At 47.6% G+C, this 12,735-nt stretch overlaps 1 protein-coding gene across 1 annotated transcript in view; it reads left to right on the top strand.

The window, feature by feature from the left end:
• The first annotated feature begins 389 nt into the window (after positions 1-389).
• Positions 390-12,735, top strand: part of znf318 (zinc finger protein 318) — a 75,346-nt gene continuing 63,000 nt past the window's right edge. The window contains exon 1 of the mRNA XM_080193096.1: positions 390-1,108. Coding sequence (XP_080049222.1) covers positions 395-1,108 — 714 coding nt within the window. The 5' untranslated portion in view covers positions 390-394. The remainder of the gene's footprint in view (positions 1,109-12,735) is intronic.

Here is a 12,735-nt window from a genome sequence, read left to right as displayed (position 1 = left end):
AGTTATGATTGGAATGTTTAACCTTACAAAGAATGTGTAAAGTCTAAAGATGTGCTCATTCAGTGGATTGGCCATGCAGCTTGCTCCTTAGTCCCAAAGATGCCCAGGTTAGGGGAATTCGTGGGGTAAATGTGAAAGGTTATGGGGGTGGGGGGGAGACTGCGAAAGATATTCTGTCAGAGAGTAGGCAATGGGCCAAATGGCCGTCTCCTGCAGTGTAGGGATTCTATGAATTATATCTTTATTAAATAACCACAGACCATTTCTGGCAGTAATGAACAAGGCTTGGTTTGTCTGCAGTGTTGCCTAAAACACAGAAGTAGGAAGCATCAGTTAGGACAGATGTTTATGTTGTATCTTCTCTCATTTGCTGTTTATGACCAACAGGAATGAAATGGCTGAGGGTCTCATTTACAGAAGTCCTTTGCCACGATCCACTCACATGCAGGGGAAATATCCAATTCATAATGACCAACCACAAGGCTATCTAGACATGATGCCCTCCAGTGACTCATTTAAACGGAGGCCTGATTATAGTTTGCAGAGCTTGTCTCACAGAGAAGAAGGGCGACGATCAAGTGAACGTGTTGGTGACAAGTTAAAGAAAATTTCTTACCCCCACTCAAGGTCTGATGATCGAGGAAGGGATTCTAAGCGTTCGCGGCTCGAACACCGTAGCCGCAGCAAAGATCGTCATAGCAGAGAGCGCCGTAGCCGCAGTCCAGAAAGACATAGGAATTACAGAGCCAGAAGTCCTGACCGGCGAAGGAGTCTCAGTCCACTTCCGAATCCAAGCAACAGTCATGCTCAAGAACATTTTCCATACAGTAAGAGTAAAAATGATGAATTTCGTGAGCTGGAAATTGCTCGCAGAAGGAAAGAGCAAGAGGAGAGGATCATCGCGGAAATGCTACCTCCCTCTCAGCGGGATCTCTCAAACTCCACATACAGTCTATCTGAGCATTTTGACAAGAGTGTATTAGGTATTCAGCAGTCTCCTGATAGTGGCTATGTTTTGCATAGACCTGATGAGGCTCCACAAATGCCCAAGAAATCTATCCTGAAGAAGCGCACTGAGCCGGGATTGGAGCCCCCAAACCCAATGCAGGTTTGATTTGCTCTATTTTTAAATGGTTTGCAGCTTGTTTGTCTTAAATCTGTACCACACTTTTACATTATTTCACATTATTTTGGTTAAACATTTTGCACAGGTATTTTCCGATGTGAAATTTTGCATTAGGTTCCTCTGGCATGACGACTATTTGAGGCTGAGTTGCAAGTCAAAGCCTCCCCTCTTTTGCAGCCCTCCGCATACACAACAGCCAGTTAAAACTGAAATTATTCGCAGGACTGAAATGCAATGAGAACGAAATGATCCTTCTGTTGATCAGAACTTTGATTAGATGACATGCAGAATATTATCTTCATTACCAGGCACCACACGACAGGGAGTGTATATTGGCATTGGAGAGGGTTTATGATTTCTGTAATTGATGGCAAAGGCAAGTCTCTGCAGATGTCAGCCTGGCATATGTATGGAATCTAGAACAAAGAACTTCATAGGATCAGACCCTTTGTCCCACCAAATCTGTGCTGACATAGATGTCTCTCGCTATGTGATGTCTCTTCCTATCTCTTGCCTCAATGTGGTCCGTATCCCTCTATTCCCTGCCGGTTCATGTGTCTATCCAAATGCCTCTTGAATGTTGTTCCAGAATCTGCTTCTACCACCAACTCCAGCAGAATGTTCCAGGCATTCACCTCTCTGTGTGAAAAACTTATCCCTTACGTCTCTTTTGTAAGCTTTCCCCCCTCTCGCTTTCAAAGAACAAAGAAGTACAGCACAGGAACAGGCCCTTCAAGACCCCGATCATGATGCACGCCTAAACCAAAACTGTAGTAGAAAGAACATAGAACACCACAGCGTAGCACAGTACAGGCCCTTCAGCCCTTGATGTTGTGCTGAGCTATGTCCGAAACCAAGATCAAGCTATCCCAATCCCTATCATTCTGGTGTGCTCCATGTGCCTATCCAATAACGACTTGAAAGTTCCTGAAGTGTCCGACTCCCCTATTACAGCAGGCAGTGTATTCCACACCCCAACCACCCTCTGAGTAAAGAGCCTACCTTGGACATCCCTCCTATATTTCCCACCATGAACCTTATAGTTATGCCCCCTTGTAACAGCTACATCCACCCGAGGAAATAATCTCTGAATGTCCACTCTATGTAACCCTTCATCATCTTATAAACCTCTATTAAGTCACCTCTCATCCTCCTCCGCTCTAAAGAGAAAAGCCCCAGCACCCTCAAACTTTTCTCATAAGACCTACTCTCCAAACCAGGCAGCATCCTGGTAAATTCCCTCTGCACTCTCTCCAATGCTTCCACATCCTCCTTATAGTGAGGTGACCAGAATTGCACACACTATTCCAAACATGGTCTCACCAAGGTCCTGTATTGTTGCAGCATAACCCCACGGCTCTTAAACTCAAACCCCCTGTTAATAGATGTTAACAACTATAAGCTTCTTCATGGCGCTATCCACTTGAGTAGCAACCGTCAGAGATCTATGAATATGAACCCAAGATCTCAGAACCCTGCCATTGATCCTGTAATCAGCATCAAGTTTGTCCTACCAAAATGAATCACCTCACACTTAAGGTTAAACTCCATCTGCCACTTTTCTGCCCAGCTCTGCATCTTATCAGTGTTTCTTTGCAGCCTGCAAGAGCTCTCCACCTCATCCACTACTCCACCAATCTTGGTGTCATCAGCAAATTTACTAACCCACCCTTCTTCAAAATCATTGATAAAAATCACCAATAACAGAGGACCCAGCACTGACCCCTGTGGTACACCATTGGTAACTGGCTTCTCGTCTGAAAACTTTCCTTCCACCACCACTCTGTCTTCAATGAGACAGCCAGTTACTTATCCAATCAGCCAAATTTCCTTCTATCCCACACCTCCTTACTTTCTTCATGAGCCTAACATGGGGAACCTTATCAAACGCCTTAATAAAATCTATATATATGACATCAACTTCTCTACCTTCATCTACACACTTAGTTACATCCTCAAAGAATTCAATCACATTTGTGAGGCAAGACTTACCCGTCACGAATCCATGTTGACTTTCCAGATTAAGCTGCATCTTTCCAAATGGTCATAAATCCTATCCCTCAGGACCTTTTCTATTAACTTACCGACCACCGAAGCAAGGCTAATTGGCCTATAATTACCAAGGTTATCCCTATTTCCTCTCTTGAAGCGAGGAACAACATTTGCCACTTTCCAGTCCTCTGGCACAATCCCCGTCAGTAAGAAGTCTCACAACACCAGGTTAAAGTCCAACAAGTTTATTTGATAGTAAAACCACTAGCTTTTGGGGTTTGCCCCTTCGTCAGGTGAGTGGAGAGTTCGAGTCACAAACAGAGCGTATAAAGGCACACACAGTTTACAGAATACTGATTGGAATGTGAGTCTTTACAGCTAATCAATTCTTAAAGATGCAGACAATGTGAGTGGAGATAGCATTAAGCATAGATTAAGGAGATGGGTGTTGTCTCCAGGCAGGACAGTAAGTGTGATGTTGCAAGCCCGGGTAAGTCATGGGGGTTACAGATAGTGTTACATGAACCCAAGATCCCGGTTGAGGCCATCCTCATGTGTGCTGAACTTGGCTATCAGTTTCTGCTCAGCAGAGATTCTGCGCTGTCTTATGTCGTGAAGGCCGTTTTGGAGAACGTTTACCTGAAGATCAGAGGCCGAATGCCTGTGACTGCTGATATGCTCACCAACAGGAAGGTAACAGTCTTGCCTGGTGATTGTTCATTCATCCGTTGTTGTAGCGTCTGCATGGTTGCAGCGTATCAGGCAGGCGATGTTGGCCGAGTTGCAAGAGTTTGTATCATATACCTGGTGGATGGTGTTCTCACATGAGATGATGGCATCTGTGTCGACGAACCAGCGTGTCCTGCAGAGGTTGCTGTGACAGGGTTGTGTGGTGTTGTGGTCACTATTCTCCTGAAGGCTGGGTAGTCTCATCGACCCTTAGATTTTTCAAAATTGCTAATATATCTTCCCTCAGAACGTCTACCTCCTCCATCCTATCAGCCTGTATCACACTCTCATCCTCAAAAACATGGCCCCTCTCCTTAGTGAACACTGACGAAAAGTATTCATTTAACGCCTCACCTATCTCTTCTACACCATGCACAAGTTCCCACTACTATCCTTGACCAGCCCTAACCTCACCCTGGTCATTTTATTTCTCACATAAGAGTAAAAAGCCTTTGGGTTTTCCTTGATCCGACCCACCAAGGACTTCTCAAGCTCCCTCCTAGCTCTTTTAAACTCTTTTTTTAACTCTCTCTTTGCTACCTTTTAACTCTCAAGTGACCTAACTGAACCTTGTTTTCTCATCCTTACATAAGCTTCCTTTTTCCTCTTGACAAGACATTCAACCTCTTTTGTGAACCATGGTTCCCTCACTCGGCCATTTCCTCTGTGCCTGACAGGGACATGCCTATCAAGGACCTGCAGTATTTGTTCCTTGAACAAGCTCCACTTTTCGTTTGTGCCCATACCTGACAGTTTCTGTTCCCATCTTATGCTCTCTAGTTCTTGCCTAATCACATCATAATTTCCCCTGCCCCAATTATAGACTTTGCCCTGCTGTGTGACCTTATCCTTCTTCATTGCAATAATGAAAGGTTCAAGAGCATCACATTTTTAGGCATCCAGATCACCAGTGACCAGTCCTGGTTCCCCCATGCAGATATTAGAATTAAGAAAGCCCACCAACTCTACTTTCTCAGAAGACTAAGGAAATTTGACATGTCAACTACAACTCTCACCAACCTTTACATATGCACCATAGGAAGCATTCTTTCCGGTTGTATCACAGATTAGTATGGCTCCTGCTCTGACCAGGACCACAAGGAACTACAAAAGGTCGTGAATGTAGCCCAATCCATCTTGCAAACTGGCTTCCCATCCATTGACTCTGTCCATATTTCCTGCTGCCTCGGCAAAGGAGGCAGCCTAATTAAGGACTGCGTGCATCCCCCTTGCACCTTCTTCCATCGGGAGAAAGGTACAAAAGTCTGAGATCTTGTACCAACCGACTCAATTTCAGCTTCTTCCCTGCTGCCATCAGACTTTTGAATGGACCTACCTTGAATTAAGTTGCTCTTTCTGTACACCCAAGCTATGACTATAACACTACATTCTGCACTCTCTCATTCCTTCTCTATGAATGGCATGCTTTGTATATTGCACAAGAAACAATAGTTTTCACTGTATTCCAATACGTTTTGAATCAAATCAATAAAGTATGCACTTAGGGAGTCCGTACACTTCCATTCCCATCTTATTCGTGTATTTGTCTAGTTGCCCCTTAAATGTTGCGATCGTACCTGCTCCCACCACCTCCCTGGGCAGTGTGCTCCAGACGTTCACCACTCTGAGTAAAAAAAAAACTTACCTCGCACATCTCCTCTAAACTGTTCCGCATGCACCTTAAAACAATGTCCCCCGAGTACTTGACTTTTCTACCCTAGGAAAGAGCATCTGACTATCCATTAAGTTCATACTATTCATAATTGTAACCTCTATCAGGTCACCCCTCAACCTCCGTCGTTCCAATGAGAACAAACCGTGTTTATCCAACATCTATAGCTAATACCCTTCTGTATCCTCTCCAAAGCATCCACAACCTTCTGTTAGTGTGGTGACCAGAATTGTATTCTAAATGAGGCCTATCTAAGGTTCTGTCCAGCTGCAGCATGACCTGTGAATTTCTATACTCAATGTCTCGACCAATCTGCCATGACGAAAAGGGATTGGTTTAGATTAGTGGGTCAATGTTTTTTTTTAAAATAAGACTGGTCGGTGCAACATTGTGGGCCGAAGGGCCTGTTCCGCGCTGTAATGTTCTATGTTCTATGTTCTATCAAGCATGCAGTATGCTTTCTTGACTATTATCTACCTGCCTTGCCACTTTCAGTGATAGATGGACATGTAAACCCAGATCTCTCTGCCTGTCAATGTGCCAAAGAATTCTACTATTTATAATTTCTACATGCATTGAACCTTCCAAAATGCATTATCCCACACTTGTCTGTATTAAACTCCCTCTGCCATTTCTCTGTCCAAGTCTCCAACCGGTCTTGTGTATTTTACTTCCGTACCGGAAGTTAGGCGAGGGGATAGTCGGGAAGGGGGAGTGGGGAGTATAAATCTGATACTCACCCGTGGATCCACCTCATTGTTCTCCGGAGTAGTGTACCTGGTGGCTTTGGTGAGTGTTGGATTTACTTGGAATCACTTTCTGACTGCACTTCTGGTTCGCGGGGTTTCTGTGTGTGTATTTTACTTCCGTACCGGAAGTTAGGCGAGGGGATTGTTGGGAAGGAGGAGCGGGGGGTATAAAAAGAAGGTAGTGATAGACAGCGGGCAGCGGAGTGAGTGGGGAGCTGAGTGAGAGTTAGAAGGGCTTTGGCTCGCTGGGCTTAGGCGAGAGCAGGCTTAGAGAAGGTGAGTTGCAGTTTCTGTCTTTCCTGGGTTGCGTTTTCGGCACATACAAACCCAAGGAAGGTTGGGACACGGCAGGGGCTATGGGGAGGAACATAAGCTGTGTTAGGTGCCACATGTGGGAGTTCTTGGAGGCATCACGTCTCCCGAAGGCCCACATCTGTGTTAAGTGTTTAGAGTTGCAGCGCTTGAGGGCCCGGGTCAGGCAACTAGAGGTGCGTTTAGAGGATGCGTTTCTGGTCAGGGAAAATGAGGAGTTAATGGCTAGGAACCATGAGCAAGAGGAGGTCCCAGGGGCTGAGGAACAGGATGGGTGGACAACTGTTAAGAGGAAGAAGAAGAATAGTCCTGGTCCTCAGACCTCCCCAGTGGCCCCCCAAGGTTCATCGACGGGCACAAAAGGATAGACAGGTGGGCCAGAATGACTTAGAGGGACAGGAGGGGGCTGACAATGTGATAGTGGTAGGGGATGGGAAGGTCAGAGGAATTGACAGGAGGTTCTGTGGGCAGAGGCGTGACTCCAGGATGGTGGAGCAGGGGTACAGGACATAACAGCAGGTGCAGCAGGTGGTCAGGAAGGCGAATGGGATGCTGGCCTTCATAGTGAGGGGGATTGAATATAAAAGTAGGGAGGTCTTGCTGCAGCTGTATAGGGCATTGGTGAGGCCGCAGCTGGAGTACTGTGTGCAGTTTTGGGCGCCGCACCTGCGCAAGGATATTTTGGCCTTGGAGGGAGTGCAGAGGAGGTTTACTAGGCTGATACCGGAGTTGAGGGGGTTGAGCTATGAGGAGAGGCTGAATAAACTAGGCTTGTACTCGTTAGAGTTTAGAAGAATGAGGGGAGATCTCATTGAGACGTATAAGATGATGAATGGGATGGATAGGATAGAGGTGGAAAGACTCTTCCCGCTCAAAAAAGACAGTAGGACTAGGGGGCACAGCCTCAAGATAAAGGGGGGGCGGTTCAGAACGGAGTTGAGGAGGAACTTCTTCACTCAAAGGGTGGTGAATCTCTGGAATTCTCTGCCCGTTGAAGTGGTGGAGGCTGCCTCGCTAAATATTTTTAAGAAGCGGGTTGATGGGTTTTTGATAAGAGAGGGGATTAAGGGTTATGGGGAGAGGGCGGGAAAGTGGAACTGAGCCACGACAGATCAGCCATGATCTTATTGAATGGCGGGGCAGGCTCGAAGGGCCAGATGGCCTACTCCTGCTCCTATTTCTTATGTTTCTTATGTTCTTATAACGGAAAGGATAGAGGGAATTTTGAAAGGGGAGGGGACCCAGGCAGAGGTAATAATACACGCAGGGGAGAGGGACGTAGGAAGGCGGAATAGGGCAGATGTACGTAGGCAATTTAGGGAGTTGGGGTCCAAACTGAAGAGCAGGACCTCCAGGGTGGCATTCTCTGGGCTGCTGCCTAGTACCGGCAGGGCTAGGAATAACGAGATCATGCAGCTGAATGCATGGCTGAGGGATTGGTGCAAAGAACAAAGAACAACCCAGCACGGGAAACAGGCCCTTCGGCCCAACGAGCCCACGCCGCCGCATCACCCTACACCTATTCTACCCTGCGTGTCTACGAGTGGAACCCCTAACTTAGCCAGATTCAGGGGAGAATAGTGTCAATTTGGTAAACCAATCAGCCTAAGAGCACATCTTTGGGGTGTGGGAGGAAACCGGAGCGCCCGGAGGAAACCCACGCAACCACAGGGAGAATGCACAAACTCCCACAGACACAGGCCCAAATCCATGTATCTGCACAGCTAGCAGTGCTAGTCACCGAGCTGTTGCGGCACCCGTCTACCGGTCTAGGATCAAGCACACACACCGACACGAAGTACTAGGCCACTCCCGGAACCTCCAAGAGCAGCCCACGCACGACCCACCGTGTGCATGCCCCTCCTTTGACACGAGGTGGACCTCCACCTTCAGAATAAAAAGACAAAAACGTTAACATACAAGTCTGCATTTCCGGTGTCTCCCAAGGATCTGACCCTATTTAATACCCCCTACTATAACCCTCCATCCCCGTTTCGCTCATGTGTCTATCTAAGTAAACCTTAAACGAGTCCAACGTTCCTGCCTCCACCACCCTACTCGGTAGCGCGTTCCATACCCCTACGACCCTCTGCGTGAAGAACCTTCCTCTCACATCCAAATTATACTTCTCCCCCCTCACCCTTAGATCATGACTTCTCGTAATTGTACCCAGTCTAGCGAGCTATCTCTCACGATTGACTCTATCTATTCCCTTCAGTATCTTATATACCTCTATCATGTCTCCCCTCAATCTCCGTCTTTCCAAGGAGAAAAGTCCCAGTTTCTCCAACCTTTCCTCCTAACTCAGTCCCTCCGTGCCAGGCAACATCCTGGTAAACCTCCTCTGCACCCTCTCCAGAGTCTCCACGTCCTTCCGGTAGTAAGGTGACCAGAACTGGACGCAGTACTCCAAATGCGGTCTAACCAACGTTCTGTACAACTGAAGCATTAGACGGCAGCTCCTATACTCTGTACCCCTTCCTATAAAGGCTAGCATTCCATAAGCTTTCCTCACAACCTTCTCCACTTATGTTACAACCTTCATAGACTTGTGAACCTGCACTCCCAGGTCCTTCTGTATTTCTATACTCCTAATCGGTCTACCTTTTATCACGTAGTTCCTCTCTGCATTATTCCTTCCAAAATGCATCACCTCGCATTTGTCAGGATTAAATTCCATCTGCCACCTATCTGCCCAATGTACCAACCTATCTATATCCAAGGTAGAGGGCTTCACTTTTGTAGACCACTGGGAGGTATTTGAGAGAAGGGCAACTGTATCAGATAGATGGGGAAAACTTGAATGGGAGAGGGACAAATGTCTTAGCAGGGAGGTTAGCTGGAGTGTTTAGGCAGGGTTGAAATTAATAGGGAGGGGGCGTGGGGATGTGACTGATAGCTCATTAGACACTGGGGGTCGGGAGTGAGTTGGGTGATAGGGTAGGTTTGGATGAAAGGAAAATTATCAGGGAGAAGGAGGTTCTGAGAGGCACTGGTGGGTTGGACTGCATCTGTTTCAATGCGAGGAGTGTGACGGGTAACACGGATGAACTTAGGGCCTTGATGTTTGTGAGGAAGTTAGATGTGGCGGCAGTAACGGAGACGTGGTTACGTGAAGGGCAGGATTGGCAGCTGAATGTTCCTGGGTATAAGTGTTTTAGGTGTGACAGAGGAGGGTTGAAGAGAGGTGGTGGGGTGGCGTTGTTAGTAAAGGAGCACATCACAGCAGTGCAGAGGGAGGACAATATGGAGGAGTTAGGGATTGAGTCGCTGTGGGTGGAGTTGAGGAATAAAAAGGGAGAGATTATGATGCTAGGGGTATGCTATAGGCCACCCAACAGCCTGAGGTCAGTGGAGGAAGGTATTTGCAGAGGCATTTTAGATAGGTGCAGAAAGAATAAGGTGGTTGCAGTGGGTGACTTTAATCTTCCTGGAGTGGATTGGAAAGTGCCTAGAGCTGGGGGTACGGAGGGAGAGGAGTTTGTAAAATGTGTTGGAAGGGTCCCTAGAGCAGTACGTAACTAGCCCGACTAGGGAAGGGGCTATACTGGATTTAGTGTTGGGAAATGAGCCGGGGTAGGTGGTTGAGGTTGAGGCAGGCGAACATGTGGCTAACAGTGATCACAAGTCCGTCTACTTTAGGATAAAAACGGAAAGGGATGAGTGCCGTCCGAAGGGGAGGGTGCTGAACTGGGGGAAGGCGAGCTATAGCCGGATTAGGAGGGAGCTGAAGGACACTGATTGGGAGGGGTTGTTAGCTGGCAAGTCTACGGTTGGTAAGTGGGAGGTTTTTAAGGGCAAACTGAAAATGTTGCAGGAAAGGCACGTGCCGGTAAAGAGGAAGGATGGGAAAGGCAGGATTAGAGAGCCGTGGATTACAGGGGGTGTCGAAGACTTGGTCAGGAAGAAGAGGGAGGCATATGTTAGGTCAAAACGACTGGGAACGGAGAGTGCGCTGGAGGAATATAGAGAGAGTAGGAGGGAGCTAAAAAGGGGAGTTAGAAGGGCGAAAAGAGGGCATGAAATGGCTTTGGCTGATAGGATTAAGGAAAATCCAAAAGCATTTTACTCTTATATTAGGAGCAAGAGAGTGGTTAGAGGGAAAATTGGTCCTCTTAGGGACAAGGGAGGGGTGCTATGTATCGAGTCTGAGGGAATGGGGGAGATCCTGAATGAATACTTTGTGTCGGTATTCACGAAGGAGAGGGGATCGGTGTCGTGTAGTGTCTTGGAGGGAGCTGCAGATCAGTGGAAGGAAATATCCATTACGAGGGAGGAAGTGCTAAGGTTTTTAGGTAGCATAAAAACGGATAAAGCTCCGGGGCCTGATGGTATTTATCCCAGGCTGCTTAGGGAGGTGAAAGATGAAATTGCTGGGCCCCTGACGCAAATCTTTGTCTCTTCTTTGGACACAGGTGAGGTCCCAGAAGACTGGAGGGTAGCTAATGTGGTACCGCTGTTTAAATAGGGTAGTAGGGATAACCCTGGTAATTATAGACCAGTGAGTTTGACACTGGTGGTAGGAAAATTATTGGAAAAAATTCTTAGGGATAGGATGTATGAGCATTTGGAGCGTTGTGATCTGATTAGGGATACGCAACATGGCTTTGTTCGGGGGAGGTCTTGCCTTACGAATCTGGTGGAACTCTTCGAGGAGGTGACAAAAACAGTTGACGATGGGCGAGCCGTTGATGTCATCGATATGGATTTCAGTAAGGCGTTTGACAAAGTCCCTCACGGTAGGCTGGTAGAAAAGGTTAAGGCACATGGGATACAAGGACAGGTAGCTAGGTGGATCGAAAACTGGCTGGGCAATAGGAGACAGAGAGTAGTTGTCGAGGGGACCTTTTCTGGCTGGAGGCCAGTCACCAGTGGTGTGCCGCAGGGCTCAGTACTGGGACCTCTCCTCTTTGTAGTATATAGAAACGACTTGGAAGAGGGCGTACATGGTGTGATCAGCAAGTTTGCAGATGACACCAAGATGGCAGGATTGGCAGATACCGAGGAGGACTGTCAGGTGACACAGCAGGATATAGATAGGTTGGTACGTAAGAACATAAGAAATAGGAGCAGGAGTAGGCCATCTAGCCCTTCAAGCCTGCCCCGCCATTCAATAAGATCATGGCTGATCTGTCGTGTCTCAGTTCCACATTCCCGCCCTCTCCCCATAACCCTTAATCCCCTCTCTTATCAAAAACCCATCAACCCGCGTCTTAAAAATATTTAGCGAGGCAGCCTCCACCACTTCAACGGGCAGAGAAGTCCAGAGATTCACCACCCTTTGAGTGAAGAAGTTCCTCCTCAACTCCGTTCTAAACTGCCCCCCCCCCCCCGCCCCGCCCCCCCCCCCCCCCCCCCTTTATCTTGAGGCTGTGCCCCCTCGTCCTACTGTCCTTTCTCAGCGGGAAGAGTCTCTCCACCTCTATCCTATCCATCCCCTTCATCATCTTATATGTCTCAATGAGATCTCCTCTCATTCTAAACTCTTAACGAGTACAAACCTAGTTTATTCAGCCTCTCCTCATAGCTCAACCCCCTCAACTCCGGCATCAGCCTAGTAAACCTCCTCTGCACTCCCTCCAAGGCCAAAATATCCTTGCGTAAGTGCGGCGACCAAAACTGCACACAGTACTCCAGCTGCGGCAAGACCTCCCTACTTTTATATTCAATCCCCCTCGCTATGAAGGCCAGCATCCCATTAGCCTTCCTGACCACCTGCTGCACCTGCAGGCTGGCTTTTTGCAACTCATGCACAAGGACCCCGAGGTCCCTCTGCACCGTTGCATGCTGCAGTTTTTCGCCATGTAATAGTCCTTCCTACCATTATTCCTACCAAAGTGGACAACTTCACACTTGCCAACATTAAATTCCATTTGCCAGTTCCTGGCCCATTCGAACAGCCTATCTAGATCCTTCTGCACACTTTCCACACCCTCCGCACAATTTGCCTTTCCACCAATCTTGGTGTCATCAGCAAATTCCGACACCATACACTCGGTTCCCTCCTCCAGGTCATCTATATAAATGGTAAATAGCTGAGGCCCCAGCACCGATCGCCGGGGCCCTCCACTAGTCACCAACCACCAATCCGAATAGCACCCATTGACCCCCCACTCTCTGCCTCCTATTTGACAGCCAATCCACGCTAACACCCT

The sequence above is a fragment of the Carcharhinus amblyrhynchos genome, chromosome 7 (assembly GCF_965287045.1).
Source record: "Carcharhinus amblyrhynchos chromosome 7, sCarAmb.v2.hapA, whole genome shotgun sequence".
NCBI lineage: Eukaryota > Metazoa > Chordata > Chondrichthyes > Carcharhiniformes > Carcharhinidae > Carcharhinus > Carcharhinus amblyrhynchos.
The sequence above is the reverse complement of the archived record's forward strand: the minus strand, read 5'-3'. Positions and strand labels throughout refer to the sequence as shown.